The following is a 27,908-nucleotide window of genomic DNA, read 5'->3' as shown; positions in this document are numbered from 1 at the left end:
GTCAATCCATGTCTAATAATCCAAAACCTACATTACATAATTTACAAAAAAGCTCATCCCGGTTCTTGCGAATACATAGGTAACATAACCGGCCGGCTCTGCCTCTCTCTCTCTCTCTACTACTTGGGTGTCCGGACTGGTGAAAGACCGATATCTTATCTCTCTCTCTCCATTTCCTGAAGTTGAAACCCTCTCTTCTCACCTTGTCCCCTTGCATGTTTCAGGCAAACAAGAGGAAGCGTCTCTGTTACATTGTGATGAATCCAAACATGTCACAAAAACTCTCTCTCTCACTTCACCAAACACTACAGCTCCTGTAACCTAAAGCTTTCTATCTCCACTCTCTCTCTTTCTCTCTCATGTATTCCTCTCTCATTTCTTGCCCTTCCACCGTTGCCCTCATTCCTTCGCATCATAACTCTGTCCTCAATTTCTATCCATTTGCGCCAAAACATCTTTCTCGCCGTCAAATTCGAAGATTTTCAGCAAAATCCTCACATAAGCCACAAACCTCTCTCCGGCTACCAAACAATGCCAGCGCCAATAGATTTTTAGAACAGTCAAGAACCTCAATATCATCCTCTTCAAGTACAAACAAAGAGAATAAACCTGTTCTTCTTGGGGTGAATTATGATGACGAAAATATACTCCAGAGGATTGCAAAATCTATTGTGTTTGCATTGGTTTTCATTGTTATTGGGTTGTGCCCGATTCGAGGGTTTCAAGTGCCCGTAATCGCCGCTGCCCCAGCGGCGAGCGAAGTAGTTCAGAGGACAAAGAGTCGGAAGGGCCATGAGTACTCGGATTATACTCGGAGATTACTGGAGACAGTGTCGGTGTTGATTCGTAGTATAGAGGAGGTTAGGTCAGGTAATGGGGATATAAAGAAGGTGGTGGTGGGATTGGGAGAGGTGAAATTGAAGAAGGAGGAGCTGCAAAAGGAGATTATGGATGGACTTGATGCGGAGTTGAGAGAATTGAGGAGAAAGAAAGAGGTTTTGTCTAAGCAATCGGAGGAAATTATTGACTCGGTGTTGAAGGCGAAGAGGGAGCAAGAGAGTTTGTTGAAGAAGGCGGGCAGTGATGAGCGGACAAAGAAACGAATAGCAAACTTGGAGGAGGAAATGGGCAGTGGTGAAAAGAAGTATAATGAGATATGGGAGAAGTTTGATGAGATTGAGGATCAGATTTTGAGGAGAGAGACGATGGCTCTAAGCATTGGCGTCAGGGAGATTTCGTTTATTGCTAGGGAATGTGAGCTCTTGGTGGAGAGGTTTAGTAGGGCAATGAGACAGCAAAGTACTGACAGGTAAAAATTACAATCTTACTTTTGAAAATGATGTGACCTTACTGAATTATTGGGCATGCTTTTCTTTCGTCGAAATGATATTTTGTGCTCTAAGTTGCAATTCTTTGGCCATATGATTGTATCTATTCCAACAAACAGCAGAAACTCTTTAATGGTGCCATGAAATTTCCACAATACTGGACATTGTTCATGTTCTTTCTCTTCTTCTTCCCCTTTTAGAAGTCCACTTCATAATTTTTTTTTCCTTCCCCACAATCTTGGGAGTCTTATAGGACATGCTGTTGCGATCAGATATTTCGTTTTTTCCCTTAGGCTTGGGCAGACGTGACCAGCAAAGTGTGTTTAAAAGCTTATTTATGCAGAATGAATATATTACAAGAGTATCTGGGATGATGCAACTTTTAGGTAACAACTTACTCAGTTCCCACATCTAGCAAAGAGGAAATTTCTTTGAGAAGGCAACTGGGAGAAAAGAATGTATCGCATTTAGCTGAAGAATTGTTATAAAGAAAATACGATTATACATTATTGTAATTGGAATATACTGATTTCCCCTGTCAGGAGGAGAATGGGCAGGACCATAGGTTTGAGTTATGAGTTAAAATCATTAAATTGCTGCTATAATCTCTTTTACGTGAAAGTAGCAATGTCTTGTATCTCTTGTTTATTGTAACTTGTAAAGAAATCTCTTGTTCAATGTAAATATATATTTTGGGCTCCTGACATATGTTTTGGATCATCAGTTGTTGCAACCCTATGAAAAATAATGAAGCATGCTGAGAAGAAAGGCATTAGTTACTACCAGCTATTAGTCTGGGTGGCATTTGCTGCCACCATCAAATAAGGGTAGGTGGTAGGATTTAAATCCCAGTTGGAACATGCTTGTACGCATTTTTAAGATGGAAAAGGAAAAAGAGGAAGGCATTGGTCAAACTACTTAAACTTGACAGTTACTGGCTTCCAGCTTCAATGTTATTTTACTTGCTGAGGATGTGTGGCAATATGTATGTGATTTACCAAATTTACGACTTCTGCAAACTCTGATCTTTTAGATATAGAATTTATGGCTTCCCTTGTCTTCTGGATTCAAACTCTTTAGTTGATCAGTTTGCATTTTTCTCTGAAGTTTGGTTTGTTTGTGGAATTTGTTCAAGCATCATTGTTTTTGGTATAACTGTTAGCATTTAGTACATTTTGTTTGAGATCCATTATTTTTGGAGTTTTTTGCCAACATGGTTTACAAAATTCTGTGGCATTCTAAGTTCTATAACTGTAACATTTAGTACATTTTGTTTGAGATCCATTATTTTTGGAGTTTTTTGCCAATATGTTTTACAAAATTCTGCGGCATTCTAAGTTCTATAATTATGTAACTCTCTTCACGGGCAATGATTCTCAAAGTTTTAATAGTTCTATTATGTGTATTGTCAGTTTTAGCAGTATTTTTGTTTTTCAGGTTTCATGATTACTTAATCTATTGAAAACTTTTGGTAATGTTATGTGGTTGTAGTGTGCCAGAAAGCTCTCCTACCAAGCTTTCTAGATCTGACATTCAGAAAGAACTTCAAACTGCACAAAGGCAGTTCTTGGAGCAGATGATTCTACCAAGTGTCTTGGAAGCTGAGGATATTGGAAATTTGTTTGATCAAGATCCGGCGGATTTTGCTCAACGTATAAAACAAGCAATTGAAGATTCAAGGGAGCTGCAAAGAAAGCTGGAGGCTGGTTTAAGGAAAAAAATGAAGAGGTTCGGTGATGAAAAGCGTTATGTTGTAACCACACCAGCGGATGAGGTTGTGAAGGGTTACCCAGAAGTTGAATTGAAGTGGATGTTTGGAGGTAAGGAGGTTGTCATTCCGAAAGCTGTTGGTCTCCATTTGTTTCATGGTTGGAAGAAGTGGCGTGAAGAAGCTAAGGCAGAACTCAAAAGAAATTTATTAGAAAATCCTGACCTTGGTGAAAAGTATGTTGCTGAGAGAAAGGTATGTTTTGACCAAATTATGCAATAGTATCACCTCTGGGCCATTAGCCCATCTGGTATAATCTCTCCTTCCTCACAGGGGAGGTGTGAGGGGTTCAAGCACTATAGTAGGCATTTGTGGCTGTGTGTGTTTACCTAACCAAAAAACAAAAACAAAAATAAATAAATAAGTAAAACAAAATAAAATAATGCAAGAGTATCTGAAGTTGACATTCACATGAACAATTCGCTCCTGCATGAGGGACCTGACAAGGGCTTATTATTGTTATTTTTTTTTATTAAGTACGCACCATCTTCGGCAGATATTACCTGTGTTTGTGATGGATAAAATTCCTTTATAAAAGAATATGAATTTATCTCCCTTAATCCCTTTCTTGTTTTGGCTATCATGGATGCTTCCAATTCCTATTTGCTAGTTTATTTTCTTTGAATTTCCATCCTATTACTTCACCTATGTTTTTGTTGGTACCTCTATTTTCCTCATTTTTGCGCCTTTTTTCTTGATGCAATTATCTATGGCTTGTCAAAATAAGAAGTGTATGAGATTATCAAATAACATAGATATAAAGGTCATTATCTAATGTCGGTCCCATTAATCAAGGGTAGGGCTGCAAATGAGCCGCGCCTAGCTTTACCTTGCTCGGGCTCGGCTCGTCAATTTCAGGAGGTGGCTCAGGCTTGGGCGAGCTTGGCCAAACCAGGCTCGGGCTCGGTTCACCAATATTTTGGCAAGCTCAGGCTCGGCTCAGCTCGAGCTCGCCTTCCACCCAAAATAAATAAATAAATAAATAAAAACAACGAAAATCTTTAGATCGCTCCATCTCTTTCGCAGACGTCCATTGTTTGATCATCTTCCTCTTATCTCCCTAACACTAAAATGGGATTGAGACATCAGGACCCAAGAGAGAGATTTGAGAGAGAGATCTATTGGAATTTGAAACCATCACTGTAAGATGCTGTATAGAAGTTGAAAGGGATTAGTGGAATGATGTTGCAAGATTTGTTTAGGGTTTCATCTTAGATATCTGTTGGAGACCATTGCCGGCGTGACATAGAAGAAGAAGCGATGTTGGGTTGAAGATTAAAGGAGTGATGCTGCGACTTTTGTTGCGGCTGCTCAAATGAATTTGGTGAGACAATCCGGTGATATAAAGATATATAAATGATGATAGGGTAATAGCCAATAGGTTCAGTATAGTTGGGCTTAGGGTTAAATATAGTTGGGCTAAGGGTTAAATGAAGCTGGGCTATGAACTTGTATTTAGATTGGGTTTAATATTAAATGGGCCACACAATTGTATATGAGTATCAAATTAAATAAAATAAAAATTGAGTATTTTAATAAACGAGCCTGTTCACGAGCCGAGCTTAGCATTGCTCAAGCTCGGCTCGTTTACTCGGCTCATTTAGTAAACGAGCCTAAAAAATGTGTTCAAGCTCGGCTCGTTTAGTTCGCGAACGACCCCGAACTGAGCTTTTAACGAGCCGAGCCCGAGCTGTTCATGAACAGCATGAACAGCTCGGTTCATTTGCAGCCCTAATCAATGGTGCTACGAGGTTGGATTGAGTATTGATGTAACCTATGGCATTATTTTGACAAAGGGCTGCTGTTTAGCTTGAATTCGCCTTTTCACTCTTGGCAGCCTTGCTTTTTACCAGTGATAAAGAAATAACCCCTTCTCAAAGGGGCCTGAATTTTTATTTGGTATCTGTGATGAAATATTGTAGATAAAAAGTAACGAGAGCATACTATCTTATACAAGAATGGAGACCAGTAATCAGTGTTGAGTCTGGTGACAAAACTATCAGAAGCTGTCCATTAAGGTGGCAAAACTTCCCTATTTATCATTAAAATCATAATTCATAATGGAAAAGAGGGACTGGTCCACTAGGCTGTAGAGGGCTGATGGAACCAGGTGGCCCACCCGACAAATAGTCAGAGAAATGTAGATATTGAACATTAACCATGTTAAATCAGAGAAATAAAAAGAAGAAATTTTTTTGAAGCAAGTACATGTTACACTTGGTGTATGACAACAAAACAAGATAAATGAGACCAAGAGAAATGCTTATTCTTTGAAGTAAGTTGAAATTTGTGCTCAAAGGTTGTCTGACTTCTGACGCAAGCGCATTAATGAAAAGGAAAGCCAATCTCAAGCAGATACTTTTTACCCCCATTTGGTTGGCAGGGTTTCTTTAGATTTTTGAGTGACTGTGCTGTTGTGTTTTTCAGCTTTTTTTTGTTTTTGTTTTTCCTTTTTAGATTTTCTCATCTTTCGCTTTATTGCAATATTCTGATTTCTAGTTACTGAAACAACTTCTAATAACAAGTAAAAATTGCATCCTACAAAATATAGTAATAAATGAAGGCTCAATTATATTCTCATAACCATAGAGATTTGTAAAGATAGTTGAGAAAAGCTACATTGGTACAACACTTTTTTTTTTTTTTTTTTTTTTTTTTTTTTTTTTTTTTTTTTTTTTTTTTTTTTTTTCTGATAAGTACATACATTGGTAAAACACTTCACAAACTCGACTTGTTAAAATAAATCATTTGGTTTCACTTTTTTTTTTTTTTTCTTTAAAGGGGGTCTATGGACCATGTTGTAATCTTTTGTTTTGCATGATGTTAAAGCATGAGATCATTACCCAAGTCTCTGATACGTTAGAGTGTAAGCAGTGACTTCGACCTAGAGGGTCGTGAATAGGTCTTCTGAATATTAATTTGCCACAAACTAACTTTTTGAATTTCTGTTAAGCCTTGTTTGAAAATCATTACTTAGTTATGATGATTGTTATTAAAAGTTTTGTTTATATTCATTAGTTTTATAAATTCTTTCAACAAAACCACAATCATGCATTCATAAAAAGTAAGGTTGAGCAGAGACAATACTTTTACGTGGAATACCCTAAATAGAGAAAAACAATGGACCTAGTCTGATAAAAAACAATCTATTATATGAGAAAGAAGTTACAACTTACAACTAGGTTAACAACTTCCAAACTTAGAACCCCTAGTTACCTCTTGATGCAAACGAGTGCACACTTTTCACTCAAGTCTGCAAACCGTCCTTTCGTCAACATATTTTGCTCGTCACGAATCCTCTTTTCCTTTGGTTGTCCACTTTTTTGCACAGAAACTTGTTCAGTCGATCTGTTTTGTTTCGATAAGCTTGATGAATTCCTCTATTGATGAACACCCAATCACATATGATGGTGTCTAAGGAAACCCTAGATCTGGTAATTGGGAATTCTTAATCTCTCTCGAGGACTTCCTCCCTTTAGATAGCCTACACTGACTATAACCCCATAATTATTTCCAATATTGATAGCCTATACGTTTTGGCAAGTTGAATCCTTATAGAAATATGTTTTAAGAGAGGTTCCATAAATATAGGTCCTAAGAGTTCGATTGATTGACCTATTGTTCGAGGTATTTTAGATTTAAAATTAATTTTCGTTAAAAATCTCAATTGATTGACACTCCGCTCAATGCTCTCTGGAAGATGTTCGATTGATCAACGTCTACTGTTTTTCAGAAATCTTTTTCCTTTTAAATATGTTGAAATCCTTTGCTTTTGAAAAACCATTTTTGCAGAACTCATTTAAAACAAAATTCTGAGCCTCTCCAAGATCAATTTATTTCACTTAAGGTCTTTCTTATGCCAATTTTCCTGTGCCCTAGATATGAAATTAAGGATGTGGATTTCTATGCGTGGTTGTTGCAATTCTTTGTCCGCCTTGTCTTCAATGGGTTTAAAAGTAGAACTCGATGAAGAAGCCTCAACCAACTCTGTGACACAACTTTGGTAAGACCCTGGTTGGGTGAGAATTTATTTTTATTTATTTATAAAGTAACATATAGAGAGTGAATCAGGTTGAGAGTGAAAGTTACCCATAATTGGCCAGATGCACCTGATTTTTTTTTTTTTCATTTGACTGAGACTAGAGATAGTGGAATTTCATGTCCAATGATCATCGTTGTTATTATCTTTTTTTGATAAGTATCGTCATCATTATCATCACCATAAATGGTTGTGCGTTTGATTGGTCAAGCAGACAAGGTGGAGGTAAGGTCTGATTTTCGTCTCTTTGGTAAAAGGAACAGATATATGTGTTTGTGTGTGTGTGTGTGTGTCCATTTCTTCTTTTTGTAAAATTTAATGCTGGTCCTTGATTTTGGTTTCAGATATGCTGTTCAATGATATTTTTTTATTTATTTCAAAACCGAAATGTTTGTCTTTTTTTGCATGTGGCACAGTGACAGATGCATTTTATTTGGTAAATTGTATAAGCTTAGTTGTTTAAATGATTCTTTCTAGGAACGTATCCTTTTGGATCGGGATAGAATGGAGTCAAAGACATGGTACAATGAAGAAAGAAAAAGGTGGGAAATGGACCCGATTGCTGTTCCATATGCTGTGTCCAGGAAACTTGTAGAGAATGTCCGAATCAGGCATGATTGGGCTGCCATGTATATTTTGTTAAAGGGGGATGACAAGGAGTATTGTGTTGATATTAAGGTTATAATATTATACATGTGTAACTCCTGTATTATTTCTCACGTGAATAATTGTTTTGTTTCTTTTTTTTTGTCCTTTCTAATTTTAGCATTCTTATGCCAGGAATTCGAAATATTATTTGAAGAATTTGGAGGGTTTGATGGGTTGTATTTAAAAATGATTGCATCTGGAATTCCAACTGCCGTTCAGCTGATGTGGATCCCTTTCTCAGAACTGGATTTTCGTCAACAGTTTCTCTTGATAACGAGGCTCTCTCATCAATGCTTAAACGGATTGTGGAATACTAGAATTGCCTCATATGCAAGAGAGTGGCTTCTTCGAAAAATCAGAAATATAAATGATGACATAATGATGATGATAGTTTTTCCTCTTGTGGAGATTATCATCCCGTTCCCGGTAATTATAAAATAAGCTCAAACTTGCCACTGCAAACACTGGATTTCTAATCTTTTCCTTTTCATTGAAGGTCTTTTCAAATCTCTGATACTTTTTGGGGTTCTACAAAGTCACCATTTCTATTTGATACTTATTTTTGTTGCTGTTCTGCCACAGGTGAGGATGCAGTTGGGGATGGCATGGCCGGAGTATATAGATCAATCTGTGGGCTCAACATGGTACTTGAAATGGCAGTCTGAGGCAGAAATGAATTTTAAATCCCGGAAAACAGATGAAATCCAATGGTTTCTTTGGTTTATCATTAGAAGTGTAATATATGGATATTTGTTGTTTCATATATTCCGATTTATGAAGAGAAAAATCCCAAAAGTTCTTGGTTATGGGCCTATACGTAGGGATCCAAATTTGCGGAAGTTGCGGAGAGTGGTATTACTTTTTTCCCCATAAATGCAGTTTCTACCTTCAACTATGATATTCAGTTGCTTGTCTCCTATGAAGCATTGGTACTATATCAATGGGGATGTGTTTGTGTCTTGATATGAGACCCCAAATTCCTAGAAATTGACCACAGCTCTTATGTGTCTAAAGTTGGTTAAAAGAAAATAATTTTTGTATATGTGGCCTATACAATACAGGTATGCAACAAAAGTAGTTTTAATTTAGAAAGGTTACAGTTTCAGAAAATAGAACAAATGTGAACAGAAAGAAAATGGTGAGAACCGTGAGATATAAGAGTGAGAAGTATTAGTTTTGTACATTAAAAAGTATATGACACTTGTAAGCTTTGTCGTCCAATTTACACAATCATTTATTAAAATCTTGAAGAAACCAACTGAAAATACATATTTCATGTATCACAAATAGTTATGTAATAAATTACACACACACACACACACACACACAGATATATATTGCTGTGTTTGGTTCTTATGTTCGAGTTACTGTGTCGCCATTCCCATATTGTGCTGTCTATATCCATATGTAAGGCCTACAGAGGATTATATACTTCTTAATCATGAATTCTCGTTCTTCTCCTAATTCTAAAATTGTGATCACTTCATTATCTCTATGAGCATTACTGGCCCTTATTATTCTTCCAAAATATGCTTCAATTTGTGATTAGACTGTTTACTGTTATATATTTTTTTTAAATCATGCTTGACTTAAGTTCAAAATTAATTGTAACAGTTGCTTATTAAAAATAAATAAAAAATTTGATTGTAGTAGTTGTGTTTGGTTTTCTGTTTCCTACATTTTTATTTTATTTTATCTTTTTGTGTTAGATTTTAAAATTTACTTATTGTTAACATGTTTCATCATTATTTAGTATTCATGCTACATCAGCAACCTGTCAACACTTCAAACTCTCAAGATTTCTAGAGATTACAACACGCTGTACTTATGGAGGTGGAAACGGTACTTGCGACCTCTACAGCATGTTCAGTAGGAGGAGAATGGAGGGGGGGAGGAGGGGAATGGAAAGTATGGATTGTCTTTCCTTTGGTCTGAGAGAGGAGAAGAGGGAAGGGAGAGAAGTCTCTTATTTTGTGGTGCACCTATTCCTTCCTCCCAAAAGTGGAAGGAAAGGAAATGAGGGGAATGGCTCCTCTCCTTTCCAATCTTACCTTTCAAGAAAAAGCTTCTTTAGTATGGAAGGATATAATGGTAAAATCACAGATTATACAATCTTTTCCCCTTCTCTTTACTACTTAAACATTATGAGAGGAAGCCACTTTCCTTTTCCTAGACATACTTCTTATTTCCTTCTACAATCCTTACTTTTCAATTTTTTATCTATGATATCTGAGAGAACATCGGAATCCAGTTCTTACTCCAACGTACCCGTTAGAACATGTCTGGTGGGAGGAGGGGTAGAAAATTGTCTTTAATGCTTGTGCAAAAACACATCCTAGTCAGCCTTGTCAATTGTTATCTCTAGGTCAACAGTAGATGTTATGTGGTCTTCAACTAGATATGCTATCCTCACTTGGGAGATCATTTGTACCACAGAACATTTTTTCTTTGAAGTTCTGTATGGCAGTTGATTAAATCATCTTTTGTCTTGAATTTTTGGTTGGAAATTGATTTCATTTATTATTTCTGGGCTGTCTTGCAGAAAGCTTATTTAAAATATAGGATGAAAAAAACAAAGCGCAAGAAAAAGGATGGTATCGATCCGATAAGCACTGCTTTTGACCAAATGAAGGTTCATACTTGGTACTTAAAAAATTAATTCTGATTATCATGAGCATTTTTTAGCAAACAATTTGCAAACTCCATGGCTGCTTTAATTTTCAGAGGGTGAAGAATCCACCAATACGCTTGAAAGACTTTGCTAGTGTTGAATCTATGAGAGAAGAAATTAATGAAGTTGTGGCATTTCTCCAAAATCCTCTTGCATTCCAAGAAATGGGAGCCCGCGCCCCTCGGGTATGTTATTTTTAAGATATTGTATTGGAAGTGAAAGATTTTCCTTATTTTCATTTTACAGAAGTACCTATATAAGTTATCATGCTTGCATATCCATCATTTGAGTCTCCAACAATTATTCCAATACATATCTGATTTGACCTAGGATGAATATGCAAGTGTACTCTTTATGCTTGTTTCAGTAATAGCAATGAGATTCCATAATATCATGCTAAGAATAGCTAGGAATTCCAGAAGCGTTCAATCTAAGACGGTGCTGATAGATTGTAGTGAACAGCCCCCTTATAAAACCAACCGAAAGCAGCCTTTGGTACTTAAGGCCCGGTTTTGTAACGTTGCCGTTTTTAGTTTTCTGCTGCCATTTTCAAAAAAATGAGAAGTGGCTGCATAAAACATGATTGGTAACCACATTTTGTTTTTTGAAATCTTAAAACCAACCTGCTGTGTCTTTCTTTAGGATTTTGGCAGCATCAAAATGATGCTACCAAAAATTGTTGCGGTTATCAATGGTATTGTAGCGGAGCTACAGTGCCACTTAAAACTTACGGGATCTCTGTCTTAAACGAGAGCCCACTTGCTTCATTGTCTTCCTCATGTTCCTCTCTCTTATCTATATTTCTTCTCTCTCTACAATCCCAATCATTATCACAGTTTCTTCGCTGATAAAGAACGAATCGCATCGACGACCACCTTGATCATTGTGTTTGGTCGGCACAAACACCGCTCTAGACAACTTGTCAGAGATTTTGATCTTTGTGTTGGTATTACACCTTGGCTTCCAGCAGATGAATACCCAATTTTGGATTTCATGGATTTTTTTTCTTTCAATTTTTTAATTTTAACTCTCTCTCTCTCTCTCTCAGTTAACAATCATGTTTTATATTTTTTGCTTTCAAAAATGCAACAGCAGATGTATGTTACTAAACACGTTTTGCTTTTGACAGAAATGACAACACAACAAATCACTGATGTCATTTTTCACAAGAATGACAGACACAGCAAAAAAGGAAATAGAAAAAGAACAGTGTTACCAAACACACCCTAAGTAGTTAGAATTTGGAACCCTTGCAACTATGATAGAAAGGCGTTTGCTTGTTGCCAAACCTTTTGCCTTTCTTTCGAATGAAAGTAGCACGAGTAGAGCGTACTATTAACAACCATTTACTCTAAAAGCTTAAGCTGTTATTGGCTTCTTTTTGGTCCAACACATGTTTCAATTTTAATTATCAGGGTGATGGTGAGGTTTGAACTAAGGACTTTGGCTACTCTGATATCATGTTAACAGCCATCTACTCTAAAAACTTGCGCTGTTAAAGAGGGTGTAACTTTAATATTTAAATCCTCTCATACGTACCCTTATAGATTGGGCAAAAAAACAAAGGCCTTTCCAAAGTGTGTATTATATATTAGTTTTTGGTGAGTTACCATCTTAAAATCATTTTGACACACACAAGTGAATCTAACAGGATCTAGTCGATTGTATATTTGCGAACATTGAATGCTAGTTACTCTATATTGATCTAGTTGGCCAGTTTGATTTTTTTTTTAAGTTTTGGATTGTCTTTGAGTTAGTTACTCTATATTGCAGGGAGTTCTTATTGTGGGTGAGAGGGGAACTGGGAAGACTTCTTTGGCACTGGCTATAGCAGCAGAAGCTAAGGTGCCTGTTGTTGAAGTTAAAGCCCAACAGTTAGAGGCTGGACTGTGGGTTGGCCAAAGTGCATCTAATGTTAGAGAACTGTTTCAAACAGCAAGGGATTTGGTTTGTGCTTTATGAGACTACTTGTTCGCTTCCATTTTTTACTTAAGCGTGATTTATAACTTGACTTAATATATATTAATACGTTAGACCAATGATTGTGGGTTCAAAGTATTCAAGAGTATAAAATCTTGGGATCATTTTCTTCACTAAGAAATTCGTAACAGTTTTATCAGTCAGATGACGTAAATTTTTTGGAATTCCAGTTGAAGGTGTGGAATTAGTCTGTCTTAAGCATAACTTCATGTTCTGATCATAAATAACTTTTAGACATTAACATGGAATAACATAAAGCTGGACACTGACTTAACAGCATGGTTGGGTTGGACTTCCATAGTGATTGCTGATGGTGAGTATAGGCCTTTCGGAAATTGAAATCAGGCTTTAAACCTGTAATCTTTCATTATACTCTATAATATAATTTAGTAATCTGGCAAATTTTAAATTCTCATATTACTACAACAAACTTAACTCCTTAATTGTGCATTTTTAGTCTTTACACCCTTTTCCATTTCGGGATTCTCTAAGTCCTAAACTTGTAGTAGTCAACCCCAAGGGGTTGGCTCAAGTGGGTAAGTCACTTGGCCCTAGTGACTCGGGAAACATCAGGTCTAAGGTTTGACTCTTCTTGAGTGTAAACAATTCCTTGGAGGGGGTGTGTGTGAGTGCCAACTAGGAAAAAAAAAATCTGTAGTAGTCAGTATTTAATTAACATCTGTATTAATTTCTTTTCGATTGACAGAGCGAGAAAATCAAAGCCAAGTCATCAGTATAAAAAAGGAAAACTAAAAGATAAAAAATGATGCCACTAATCCCACCCTTCCCTTTCAGATGCAACACCTGCTCTTCACCACTGTGTTGCAACGCTTTTGGTAATGTTTCCAACTTAAAATTCTTTTTTGCATTTATTCTGGTTAAGTTTTGTGTTGATCTTTTTACAGTCATCCCTCTGAGCGCCCTTCATTTATGGGATTGACACTAAATGGTGGCTTTAATGTTTTTAAACTTTTTAACATTTTTATCAGTGCTGGAGAACCAAATATCCGAGGGGTAACCTTTCCTCCTCCTACCCTCCCCCAAAAAAAATAAAGAAAGAAAAGAAAAGAAGATAATCCAAAGTGTGAAGGTGAATACTTGAAGTATAATACTTGTCCATATCTACTTGCAATTTGTCTGACTGAATCCTCTCATCCCAGCCTGTGTTAATTAGAATTTCATTATCAGTAGTTAATTCTTGTGAAATTGTATGCTAATAACTTACACAGAATTTTTCTAACTTTGTTAGTGAGTTTTGGAGGGATATTTAATTTAATGGTGTCAGTCTATCCAATTATTTCTCTTCAATCAAACAGTTTATCATATAATGAACATTTCATTTTCGCTGAGTTATATGATTCCATTTGTAGGCTCCTGTAATCATATTTGTGGAGGATTTCGACCTCTTTGCTGGGGTTCGTGGCAAGTTCATTCACAACAAAAAGCAGGACCATGAGTCTTTTATTAATCAACTTCTTGTGGAACTTGATGGGTAAATCTCAATGTCACTCCTTGTTCATTGGACAAATGAGTTATAAGAAATTACTTTGCACGGCTTGAAATAAAATTCTTCACAGGGCATTGGAATTTCATATCGAATGTCTAGCTAAAGTTTCCATCATCTAGCTTTCTTTCTTTTTAAATATGATATTGATTTATATCTGTTTTTTTCATAAAAAAGTAAATAAGAAAATGTTTTTTCATAAAAAAGTAAATAAGAAAATGACTTAAAAATCATTAATATATTAAAATTTATTTAAAAATTGAAACAAGCAAATAAGTTGCAATATACCAAACCAAACAAAAAACAAAAAAACAAATAAGTTACAATATATGATTTTTTATTTAATATGATTTCTAAATGCCTACAGTATACTCATTTCCAACTACTTAAGTTATTAGTGCATATGATTTTTGTGAATACAACAACTCAATTAAGCCTTTTCCCAACTACTTGAGGTTTGCTAGATCAATTATATTTGTGAATATGACATGGTTTTTGTGTTAATTTGTATTTGCCATAAATTTATGCAAAGCACCCTTTACATTTTAAAAGCACACACCATGACTGTAACTGTGCCAGCCACAACCACAGCTTAAAACCTTGGTTGCAATTGCACTTGTCACCTTTTTGGGATTCAAATCCAGTACCTTCATTATGAGTTTATATGTACTCCCACCAGAGCCCAGGCAGTTTTGGGCAGAACTCTTTGAAGCCCATTGCTTTGCCTCTATTAGAAACTATCACTATATTTTTGTACTGAGACTAATTAAAACTAAAAGATTATAAAGCACAGTCATCCCTTTGTGGAGCAAACAAGATTCTATGATGCTGAGGTTGTGGAAGCTACTGTTTTGCGAGATCTTATTCTATTGACTCAATGGGAAGTGTTGAGCCAATGTAGAGCCTGTTTGAATCACATACTTATTTTGTATTGATTTTGTTTGCTTCTTTTTAACAATTAACATTGCCTTCTTTTTTTTTGAGTACAATTGTATTAAAGAGTGTTCAAAAGAGGATTGCATCCTCAAAAACTACACAAGGCCAAATAGGGTCTCTATACTCTTAAAGTGTCCAAAATATCGACAATCGCCTTATTTTAATTATGACCTCTCCTGGTTAATGAAACTGGGTATTGTAATAGACTCAAACAATTGTTTTGTCATGTTGAAGTGCTTAACACATGCATATGCTATGTACGACGCTCTCTGCAGGTTTGAGAAACAGGACGGGGTGGTTTTGATGGCTACTACTCGAAATCTCAAGCAAATTGATGAGGCCTTACAGCGTCCTGGTCGGATGGATAGAGTATTTCATCTTCAAAGGCCAACTCAAACAGAAAGGGAGAAGATACTAAAGATTGCTGCGAAAGAAACTATGGATGATGAACTCATTGATTTTGTAGATTGGCGAAAGGTAATTGCAGTTAATTTGGTTTACGGGTTACTTACCCGTTCATCTAAATTGTTGTTTAGGTCAATTGACTATATTTGCCGAATTATGATGAACAAACTGCTGTGAAGGTTGTCATAGCTACTGTTACTTTACATGCAATTCTAATTACTTTGGTTAATAAGTTTGATTGAGATTTAATGCCCGTGGATTTTACCTTATAAAGAATACATGATTTACTGGGATATTAAATGTTACTGCCTAGATTTTGTCAATCTGGTTCATGTTGGTAACCTGATGCCTTCTTCAACACCTTCACATTTGGTATCATGCCTGAAGAACTTATTTTAATCATACCTACTGAAAAAATGTTACTACCAAATTTACAATAGACTCTTGGTCATTGTTCTCTGAGTTGCTTGTTCATTCTTGATAGTGTGTGTTAATTTATATTTCCCAAAGTATCTTTTGTTGTGTGATAACTTGTTAATTTATCTTTCTATTGATGCATCAACATTTCCTGCCTTCAGGTTGCTGAGAAAACAGCTCTTCTACGTCCTGTAGAACTGAAACTCGTCCCTACTGCCTTGGAAGGTAGTGCCTTTAGGAGTAAATTTCTTGATGCAGATGAACTTATGAGCTACTGTAGCTGGTTTGCGGTAAGAAATAACTGATGCTATTAATATGTGATTTCATTAATTATCTGGATACAGCCCCATTATTATTATTATTTTTTTTTTTTGAGGCATTTTTTCTTTCTTTCCATTTCTTAACCTTTCAGAGCCTTTGTAAATATTCAAACAGGTTTGGGAATTGCCTTCAGGTTGCTGAGGGAACAACTTTTCTACGTCCTATTTTTTTCATTTTCATTTTCATTCTATAATTCAAAATTATCTACTCATTTCTTAAGTGTGTCAAGGGTCTTGACTCTTGTGTAGAAGCATTTATTTTTCTTATTGTTTCTTAGGTCTCATGCAAATAGAAATGAAAATAGATAAATAGGCAGGTACATATACATGTGTATACATAGACATAAATAGGCCGAGAGAGACAGAGAGGCCATATAAACTCTCTTTCTGTGTCTTTTTTGCTATTTTAAAACCTAGAATGCACCTTGGTATAAAGCCATCTCTCATTTTGCATGTCTGCTATCATTGGTTTTTGAGCCTATGAAGGCATTCTAATGCTGGGCTTGATGAAAAATTGACATTTGCATGACCAAAATTTGTAATAATATTGGTAGTCAAATAGCTTTTTTATACACGTAATGAAGAATGACAGACCCAAAGGAGGTCATTGCAATCCTAGGATCTTGAATGGAATGCCAAGTCTTCCAAAAAAAATTAATGCTCTCTTTAACTACTTGAGTAATGACTAACCTTCTTACGTTCCTTAGTAATTAAGTACTATGTAACTTCTCATTTCAGTTAAAGAATTTTATAGAGATTTTATAGTCTCTTCTGCTTTTTGGTTACATGTCATATACCTGTGATGATATTCCATGAAACTTTAAATAGAGAAAGTGATTCCCAACTTTACTATTATTATAATTTCAACATGCGCATGCATATCTATATACACACACATACATGCCATTTTTTCATTGCTTGCGACTTGTGTTAGTCTATAAGTGCTTGGGATTTTTACATAGATAAGTATTCTGTGATGAGGATGGTTTTTCTTTTCCTTCGTAATTATCTTCCTCAAATGATATTCATTTAATCGTTATTGTATAGACTTTTAGCGCCATTGTCCCCAGATGGCTGCAGAAAACCAAAATAGTGAAGACTATAAACAAAAAGCTGGTGAATCATCTTGGATTGACATTGACGAAAGAGGATTTGCACAATGTGGTTGATCTAATGGAGCCATATGGTCAGATTAGCAATGGAATAGAACTGCTAAATCCTCCTCTTGATGTAAGTTTTAACTTATTTAGTAATTTTATAAATGGGAAGCTGGTCTGATTCTTCCAAGGTCAATTACTTATTTCTATTGTAAATTTAGCCGTGATTACTATTTTTTTGTTGTCTCCCCTCTTACCATCAGCTTTTGCTACAAAATTTCCTGAAGTAGTTTGGATGGTTAGATCTTCATTCTCCGTTAGTTTATAATCCTGTTAGCCGCCAGGAAGAAAGAGGAAAATGAACATAACTTGGGATGTTATGAGAGTTAAATTTATATTCCTTGGCTTGGCCTGCTGGTGGAATGGTACATAAAATTTGCCCTGGCTCAATTTTATTGTGTTGAAGTTCGTTCCTGGGCCAAATCAAACACCGGTTCAGAAGCTTTGTGCTGCTGGATGGGTGGGTCTTCTTGACTATGGAAAAGGTTGAGTTAACTCGAGCCAGCTCAACACCAAGTGTTGGGGATATGAACCATGTTTCGCCATTTCACACTAGGTTAGACGATAATTTTAGCTATATAACATACATCTACCTCTTTCTATATTATTATCAAATTTGTAGTTAATTTTTTTATGTTATGCTTCTCCTGATGAATCCTCTAATGTGGATTATGCGACTCTTATTCACTGGTGCAGTTAGTGGTCTCCAATGTACATGGCCACACAATCTTGATCGTTTTTCTCTCATTTTACCTTCAATTTGTATTGGCATTGCCTGCACCTTCTACTATTGTTTCTCAATATTCCTATAAGTGAAAAAAGGCAAGTTACTTGATATGCTCTATTATGCTCCCCCATTTCATTGCTAAATTCTGCGATTTTCTGGTTGACTTGGGAGAGGATGCTGAATTATTCTGCAGTCGATCTTTTTATCGCATGAGTTTTAGTGTCTTTCCGCTTTGTTTTTCATTCTTTACTTATCTGTTTAAGTGGGATCTTATTGTGAAGTGTACAGCATCTGCTACCTTTCTTGCTGTAAGATACGGAATTAACATTGAATTTTACTAATTTGCAAGTGGACAAGGGAGACAAAGTTTCCACATGCTGTATGGGCTGCTGGTCGTGGTCTCATTGCTCTTCTGCTACCGAACTTTGATTTTGTTGATAATTTATGGCTTGAGCCTTTTTCCTGGGAGGTAATCAAACTTGCTTGTTGTTCTCTTTATATCCTTCTGAAATATGTGTTTCATGCGTGATTATCACAAGAAATTGTATCAACAATTCCAAATTTATAATAAAGAAGTATGAGCCCCTATAAGGTTACTAACATACTACATTTAGAAACAAGACCTTAAAGCTTGACAACGAAGTTCTCCTTTCCTTTCAAATATGTCTTATTAGGCTCCTTATCATTAAAAAATTAAATGAATAAGGCGAAATTTTAATGTCAACGATGTAAAGAGGTGTTATGAACCCATAGGACCTTGACTCGCATCATTGTTTGTCTATTGAGCATCAGTGCTTGGGGCACTGGGCAGCCAATGCCCGAGGTCATCTTTGAGCATTAGTGCTGAAGCTACTATATTGTTGATCATTGGTGCTTGATCACTAATTATCAGATTTTGAGGCACTCTATGACACAGAAAAGGATCTAAAACACTCCACAGTTTCCATTTTAATTAACACTCGTTATAGCAATTGAAATCAATTTAGAAAATTGTTCGCAAAAATTCTAAGTTTCAAAAACCTTTTTTTTTTTGATAAGTAGTTTCAAAAAACATTTAAAAACAACAGTAATTAAACTCTGGTTAAGAAAATCCTAATCTGAGGTATACTGAAATTCTATTCTGTGGTCCACTCAAGCCAACATTACCTTGTCATAAATTTGTGATAGTCTAGCTTGGGCAAAATTGTTAATCTTGATACATTTGTGATCACCAAATAATACAACCCATAGCCCATAGTCCTGCTTAGGTCTCCCCTTTGACAATTTGATGACAAGTAAAAAGAGCATTACCCAATTCTGGTCCCGCCATGGCAGGATCCCCCGCCGGGGGGGGGGGGGGGGGGGGGGGGGGGGGTCTGACTTGATAGAGAGACCTGACCTTTGGTATTTTTCATAGTGGCTTCTCTGACGCTCGAACTCGCTCAAGTGGCACCAATGCTCAATCATTTTACTGATGAACCAAGCAGAACTCCTCAACGAAACCAATACCTAAATAAAATAAATGGCCAAGGTTGGCATAACCAAACAAACTCAAAAAAATTGGCTATACCAAGGTATAAAAAGACTTACCAAATCTTCATATGATTACATATTCAAAACTATAGAATTACAAACCAAAAGATGTATAACCAAAAATATTCTGAATTAGGATAAAAAGGTTATGATGTGAGGGAAAACATCAAATGCTAAAGGAAATTGCAGAATCAAGCTGCCTTCAAAGAAATTTGAACAGTGAGCATGATCTCCATTACCATCACCGCTATCATCACTGTGTCTTTGGCATAGAAGAATCTCAAGTCTATCCGGCATGAATTCTAAAGCCTGGATCCTGAAAGTGTCTCTGATGATGCTGACCTGGAGCATCTATTCCCACTTGAATTCAAAAGATTGATAGGCTGACCACAACTTCATCCAAGTTGTGTCAATAATTCCAAGAGGCTTCTCCCTATGTGCATCACATGGTATTATAAATCGACGATTCATAGTCAACCTTGTTATTATTAATTCAAAAAGAACGGTGTGGGTCTTCCTAATACTCTGCCCATTGTCTTAGAAATAGTGGTTAGGTAGGCCTATCGGATCTCTATCCCCAATTTGATAAAAAAAAAACTCAGTAAACTGGAAAACGTAAGATGCATATGTGTGGGGGTCAGTATTGTGTCCAACAACTTGATTGACTACAATAGTTTTTTCAGTCATATCCATCGTTTGGAATTACAGTAACTCTTGGGATATTAGTCATATTCTTCTCGCACAACAATTCAGGCATAAGTTTCATGCTTGTTCTTTTTAATCTTTTGGGTCAGATGGAAAACAATATATTTGAAATGAAGTACAGTACCATTGAACCGTTTACTTCACTCTCCAATCTCCATTGTCTCTTTGGTTATATTGTTATGCTGAAGTAGAATATTGTTCTTCAACCTCCGTCATTGTGGATTCAGAAAAGGCTGAAAATTTTAAGCACTGTTCCAGATCTGTTCAATGGAGTAGATGTTCATCAGTCATCACGCAGATTATATTGGGGAAATTATATGTATTGGAGCACTGATGAAATTTTATTCATTATCCTTGCAGGGAATTGGCTGTACAAAGATTACCAAGGCTAAAAATGAAGGTTCCATTAATGGAAATGTTGAATCAAGAGCATACCTTGAAAAGAAGCTTGTGTTTTGTTTTGGTTCATATGTTGCAGCAAAACTGCTGCTCCCGTTCGGAGAAGAAAATATTCTTTCTTCTTCAGAATTGAAGCAAGCACAAGAGGTAGGATTATTTTTTTATTTTTTTAATCTCTATAATGTTTGATAGTGTTTTTTATTTTGAATAATTTCTTGTAATTCGCTGCAGATAGCTACGCGGATGGTGATTCAGTATGGGTGGGGGCCTGATGATAGTCCAACAATTTACCACCATGGCAATGCAGTATTCATCTTCCTTAAATCCATCATTCTTTCTTGTCTTTTCTTTTTGTTTTTGTCAATGGTTTTATTGCCATTTTGCTGGCCATGCTGAATGTTTTTGGCCACTGGTGCAGGGGACGGCTTTGAGTATGGGAAATAACCATGAATATAATATGGCAGCTAAAGTCGAAAAGGTATATATGTTGCTGCTGTGTGAATTTGTTCCATTATTTTTTATTTGAACAGATAACTCTTAAGCTTTTATTGTTGAACATAACACCAGGAACGAATACAATATTGCTTTCATCATCATCATCCTTACCTTTTTCCCAAATGGATGGGATCGACCACATGAATACTCTTTTTCCAGTCTGTTCTATTATGCGCCATATCTCCTCTAAAATTTAATTTTTTGAAGCCTTTTTTTTTTTTTTTTTTTCACTTCATTCCGTGATGGTTTCAGTCAGCCTCGCTGTTTCATACCTTCTATACAAACTACTCTTCCCTTTTCACGGGTGCATCAACAGGTCTATGTTTAATGTGTCCAAAGTACCTAAGTTTATTGTATCTTAATTTGTTATTAATAGGTGCCATTCATATTCTCGCCCCCACATTTTGTTTATTAAATATATTTTTTCTAAGGGCAAATTTCTGAAAACCCCCACTACTTTCAAAAAATGATCATTAAACCCCCGTAAGTTTTAAAAAACTCCAACACTATTATAAAGTTATCACATTGCCCCAATATCCCAGTCCGACCCGTTAACCGGGCTGTGAAATGACAAATTTGACCTTATAATTTAATGTTAAATTAAAAATAGAAAATTATTATTTTTTAAATTACAAAAATACCCTCTCTTTTTTTTTTTTTCTTCTTCTTCATCATCTCCGGCAGCAAGAATACAGCCAGCGATAAAGCCAATCGCCGCCGACAGCGACCAAACCAGGTCGCTGCCGGCTTCCTCTCAGTCCAGCGAGGTCGCTGGACTGGTCAAAACTGAACTCCGGGATAACCTAAGCAAGTATTAACCCTAACCTAAGCAAGTATTAACCCTAATCTAAAAAGTCGATGGTTGGAGTTAGTATCAAGAGGAAAATTGATGGTAAGAATTAGTTCCAATTGGTTCAAGTTTGAACCAGTACTTTATCATACCAATCCCAATGATTAATCTTCCACTCCATGGCAGCGGGATGACTGATGCCATTTGCACAAAGAAAAATATATTATCAATTTATATATATATATATTCTAGTACATCTATAATCATATATGTAAATTTGTATACATGTATGTGTGTGTGTGTGAGAGAGAGAAGCAGTCTATTGGTGGTCTTGTCAGGAAGAAATGAAGACAAGAAAAGGAGATCGAGTCTTGCAATAGCTGATGAAGATGGTGCTCTCTCTCTGTCAATTTTTTTTTTTTTTTTTTTTCTGTAAATTAATTTGTATCGATCACTTAATCCCACAAATCTACTCAAATTTATTACAAAGAGGATAATACATCTTAATTCACTTTCATTGTTTTCTAACCGGGCGACCTTGCTGGAATGAGAGGAAGCCGGCAGCGACCTGGTTTGGTCACTGCTGGCGGCAATTGGCTTTATCGCCGGCAGTATTCTTGCTGCCGGAGATGATGAAGAAGAAGAAACAAAAAAGAAAAAGAAAAAAAAAAAGAGAGAGGGTATTTTTGTAATTTAAAAAATAATAATTTTCTATTTTTTAATTTAACATTAAATAATAAGGTCAAATTTGTCATTTCACAGTCCGGTTAACGGGTCGGACTCAAATATTGGGGCAATGTGATAACTTTATAATAGTGTTGGGTTTTTTCAAACTGGTGGGAGTTTAATGATCATTTTTTGAAAGTAATGGGGGTTTTCAGAAATTTGCCCTTTTTCTAATCACTCCTGTCATCCACCTCAACATTCTCATTTTAGATATGCGAATGCTTTGTTTTGTTTCTTTTTCAACGCCCTACATTTGGCCCCAAATAAGAAAACTGGCTAATGACCGTCCTATAATGTTCTCTTTTAACTTTTGGTATTTTTTAAACACATAGGATATCCTCACTAGTTTGGTCTCCATTTGATCCAGTCTTACTAGTAATATCCTCATCAATTTCCCCATTTTATTCTATTACTTTCCAAGTATTTGTTAAATTTACATTCCATAAAATTTTGTTTTAGTCTGACTAATTTTTAACCCTTTTGTTTCTAAATCATTTCTTTGAGTTTCTAATTTTGTTCCCAAGTCTTTCTTCCTTAGAAGCATCCAACAACACTGTCATCAACAAACAGCATGCACCATGGGATGTCTCCTTGTATATCTTTTGTTAATTCATCTAAGACTAGTGTCAATAGGTATGAGCTAAGTGTTGATCCTTTGTGCAGTCCCACTTTTTGAGAGTAATCATTAGTTTCTCCACATACGGTGTGTAACCTAGTTTTAGTATCCTTGTACATATTCTCAGTAATATCTATAAGATTTTAAGGGAATCATTTTCTATGTAAAGCCCACCAAATTATATCACTTGGAACTCTATCGTTTGCTTTCTCTAAGTTTATGAAAACCATGTGTAGATCTGTTTGATTACTTCTACATTTTTGTTTTAATTGCCTAAGTAAATAAATAGCCTCCATAGTAGATATTTCTGACACAAGTGTGTCCTCTATTTCTCTATTATTGATCCTATTTATCATTCCCATATTATTATGCTCATCATATGTAATTGCCATCATCGAGTTTGGAATTATTTTAGGGGTAGTTTTATTCTCAGTTTCTCACATGCACATCCTACTTCTTTTACCAATAAAATAAACGGCAGTTTTGAATATAAATGCAACATCCATTATTTTCAGCTACTTCTGTGGATGTAATATCAATCAGTTGAAAGAGTAGAATTTTCCATGCATCGGATGGCAATGCCTTAAGTAGATGTTTGTTTTGGTGCAGATGTATAATTTAGCATATGATAAAGCAGTGAAAATGCTTCAAAATAATCGTCGAGTGCTTGAAAAAATCGTTGACGAATTGCTTGAGTTCGAAATTTTGACCGGAAAGGTAAAGAGCCAATAGTAAATATCTGTTTGAATATCAATTGCTATAAATTGCTCTTTTTCATCAGACTAGAACTTCTCTTATTTTGGCAGGTACCTTATTCAGTCTCCAGTAATAAATTATTGAGATTTCTTTAAAGTTTATTTATTTATTTTAAGCAACACGTTTATACACTATACTGGCTTGAACCGTTCTCCTTGCCCCACCTGGGTCAATGGCCCAATGGTATTTCTGTTATGTATTTTGTTTGAAGAAATTGACAAATAATGCATGAGGAAATATTTGATATGATATGTAAGACGAGAAAGGATAAAATGAGAAGTGTGCACATTTGGCTGAAGCAGTATTCAATGGGAAAAATGAGAAAAATCGATTAACATGATTTAGTCATTTGTAGGTAACTAATAACTGCACTTGTGGGGAAGAATGATGTGGTCCACATTGATTATAGTGCTAGGAGAAGAATATGGTAACATGTTGAAATTGCAATAAAATATGACTCTGGGTATGACTGAGAATTGGCATATCCAATAAGATTCATTAGCCGTCTTCAAATGGCTGGGAAAAGGCTTTATTCAGTTGATCTATTATTTGTTAATGTAATGTTCTGAGTTTAGTAAGGAATCCATTTAAGTAGATGTTGAAATTTTTGACGATTACAAGATAAATGACATCCTTGATAACTGTGGTGATGATCAAATAATCCTCGACTTACCATTCCTGATGTTCCTGTTGTATGGATTTTTAGATTCCCGTTATTATTGTGAGCACCGATTCCCATTTAGGGTGTCTGTCCATTGCCTACCATTGTGTGGCTCTCTCGCAATTGCCAAATCTTCTCCTTTTGTGAGTGGCATAATGCCCAGAAAAAAAGGTGGTTGTTCCTATTGTTCTACCTCTTATACAAGTTGCTCCCTCAAGCAAGGCAAGCAATGACTGGGCCATGAACCTCGGCCATAGGGGGCATCATTGAAGTGGTCTTAGTGAAGCTACACATTGGTCACCACCTAAATCTGTCCTACTGTTGAAAATGTTCAAATGCAGTATGGTAGCAAGGTCTACAGGGCTCCTTGAGCCCAACATGCATCCTCTATGTGACCTCAGTTTTTCTTGCACCTTCAACTTACCAGAATCCTCAGCTTTTCATGGCTTGGGTGTTATGCTGGAGGGTTATTCAAGGCATCACGTCATCGGCAATGTCTCGTTTCTTGGTCATAATACTGTCCTTGTATTGTATTGTAATGCAATGTGATAACAAGGTTTTCTTTGATGTCATTACTTGAATAAGATATCAAGTTCTCCTTAGGAAATTTAAGTTTAGTTAAAAATATAATTTAATACATTCATGTAATTCTTGAATTTGCATGAGAATATTACTTCACAATCTAAGTTGTGGGCCTCTTAGACTGCCTTTTCTCATATTAGGGTGACTAGATTTTTCCTTGTGTTTAAAGTATATCACTACAACCTATGGAAAATAGCTGCTGTTAAAGTCTTTGCTTTTAGTAACCATGCAATCTGGAAATGATGACTCTCTCAGATGCCCAGTCAAGGCTGTGAAGCATAATATCTATTTTTATTCTACAATAATTTTCTTACATTTCTTGGAATTGTATGATCCAAAGGATGCCTATTTAATACCATGATTGACTATAAGTTGTCTCAACAGGATTTGGAAAGAATTGTTGCAGAAAATGGAGGAGTTCGGGAGAAAGAGCCTTTTTTCCTTTCAAATTTTCATGATGCAGAGGTATAATTTCCATACCGTTCGGAATTTGGAATAACAAACTATTAAATTTGTTTGATATAAGAGTGCTCTATTGTGTTCAATGTGTCCTTTGTAGCATTTTTATTGGGTATGTGTACCTTTGCCTTGACCATATTAGATAAATGGAAAATTATAAGGTTCCTAAGTGAAAATTTTTGAGGAGCTATGGAGACTTATTTTTGTCAGTCAAATCTAAAAATAAACTTTATCCAAATATGTAAATATGATACTGGATTTTCTTTCCATGAAAAATAAATAATAATAATCTGATGGGGAAAAAGATGCCCTTAGGCATGCAGTCAAGTTGACGGATGAAAATGCCATAACCTCAATTTTGCTTAGTATCCTTTTCATTATAGCGGAAGCGTCAGTTGAGATAAATCCTCTATCTCTTTCTTACCTTCATCTAATATCAGCCATCAAAAGTGATGTTTTCAGAAAGATTATGAAACTGTTTGAGAAGGCTCTAATCTCTTTCTTTCCCTTAGAGACAAAGAAATGCAAATTCGATTATACCCAGTTCAATTGAATATAAAATATAAGTGGTTTGAAATACCTAGCTTTCTGTTAGACCAAGATAGATATATTTAATGACGGTTAGAGGCCTCAGCTGCCAAAGTATTTTGCCTCATACCTGTGACCGATTGATTATTAACGCAATCAACTGAAAGAGACAAATAGACTCTAATCAGTTGGGCAACATACAGTTAACATTAATACATAAGCAACTATTTATCCAGAGTGCAAACAATAGACCGTAATAATTCAGACAGCACACCAACAGAAATAAGATTAGATAAGCTTGGAAGGGGAATTTCTTCCCGACTCTATTCTTCCTATCATTTTCTTCTCTCCTTTCTTCTTCCCTTTTTATTTTCCTTTCCTTGCATCAGAATTTCCCGCCACTCGTCACTTACTTTTGATACCAAAGGTTGTAGCCTAGTAGTATCTCCTCTACCTCCCAAAGGGAATGGTGAGGGTTCGAGTCCCCTTCCATAGCTCTAGAGTTTAAAGGATGAAAGATTCTAGGCAAGGAGAGGATCTTAGGAAAAAAGTCTTCCCCCTTCCTATCACATCACAATACAAATGCTGATTGGGCAATTCCTGTCTTTTGGGGACAAATGGGTTTTTTGCCAATTGAAAGAAAAAAAAAAAAAAAAAAGACCAAACCTAGTTTATCCTGTGGCTAACCATTTTATGAATTTATCATTTTGCCCCTGATAATGTGTTCTTTGTCCACATTAGTTCTTATTAGTTAGTTCCTTCTTTGCTTTTAATCTTCCAGGCCATAATCCATGGCTAAAATCAGGATTATCACCGATGGTATGCTCAAATAAATTTTATTTTCTTCAAAATGTATGATGAGATAATTCAGCAAGCAAGTGGTTGCAAAAATGCCTGGCCTTTTTTATAATTGGTTTGCTGGTTTCTAATGCCTAATATGAACTGTTAAGAGTTTCTTGTAATTTTCTTCTCCAAAATTATAAGTATTTTCATTCTTGGTTGACTTATCAAAACCTCTATTTATTTTGGCGGTTATTAATTTGCTCTCCAATTTATATAAAACTTGTATCTGTTCTCTTGCAGCCTGTGTTTAGTAGCATTCTTGAAAATGGGAGCGCATCAGGAACTGCTCTTTTAAGTGCTGCAAACTAGAAGCAATGAATATATACTTTACTTGTACCTTGTGGAGCCAAGTAGATTGAAATTAAATTGTCTTTGATACTTCAACTTTAGGTGATTGAAATTTCTCAGATTATTTTTTTTTTAAATGTTTTTCAGCTACTTTTCCCCTGACCACCAAAAAAAAAAAAAAGAATTTGGGGGGAGAGACAAATAAGAGAGAGTGATTTTTGAGCCATAGAGATATGTAAAGTAGCTGTACAGGGTGTAGTTTCGTATTGTTGAGAAGAGGATTTCTTTGTTTTCTTTCCTAAACCTCATTTTTAAAGGCAATGATAACTTTTGTATATTTCTCACTAGTTTGTCTGCCAACTTTGCCTCATGTCTGGTGTTGAGATGTTTGCACCCTTAATTTGAGGATAGAAATTGAAATTGGAGTTTGCCTCGCGACATGGAAGGTTTCACTTAAGGCCACAATCTTGCTAAATAAGTGCTGCTCTCATTCTTCGCCCATGAATTGGCATTTTGAGAGGCCCCTTTTTTTTTTTTTTTTTTTTTTTTCAATTTGCGAATTTAATTGTCTCAATCCTCTGTAAATTTTAGAACTCATAACGATTTTTCATCTTTCCTTGAATGACAAATAAATATATGTGACATTAT

General features: G+C 35.7%; 1 protein-coding gene across 1 annotated transcript; it reads left to right on the top strand.

Annotated features, from left to right (window-relative positions):
• Window positions 1-100: 100 nt before the first annotated feature.
• On the top strand, window positions 101-27,607 carry LOC132276124 (probable inactive ATP-dependent zinc metalloprotease FTSHI 5, chloroplastic). Its single transcript, XM_059777393.1, has 19 exons — window positions 101-1,309; window positions 2,820-3,291; window positions 7,613-7,813; window positions 7,916-8,209; window positions 8,366-8,635; window positions 10,326-10,415; window positions 10,508-10,639; window positions 12,228-12,401; window positions 13,805-13,926; window positions 15,150-15,351; window positions 15,858-15,986; window positions 17,064-17,246; window positions 18,250-18,369; window positions 20,478-20,663; window positions 20,748-20,822; window positions 20,935-20,994; window positions 23,753-23,860; window positions 25,527-25,607; window positions 27,213-27,607. Exons 1-19 carry the CDS (start codon window positions 360-362, stop codon window positions 27,279-27,281), a joined length of 3,918 nt encoding a protein of 1,305 aa, XP_059633376.1. The 5' UTR covers window positions 101-359; the 3' UTR covers window positions 27,282-27,607.
• The last annotated feature ends 301 nt before the right edge of the window (window positions 27,608-27,908 follow it).

The sequence above is a fragment of the Cornus florida genome, unplaced genomic scaffold, assembly GCF_030987335.1.
Source record: "Cornus florida cultivar Cherokee Brave unplaced genomic scaffold, ASM3098733v1 CherokeeBrave_3.0.0_Hap2_Chr10, whole genome shotgun sequence".
NCBI classification, from domain to species: domain Eukaryota; kingdom Viridiplantae; phylum Streptophyta; class Magnoliopsida; order Cornales; family Cornaceae; genus Cornus; species Cornus florida.
This window is presented reverse-complemented; position numbering and strand designations above follow the sequence as displayed.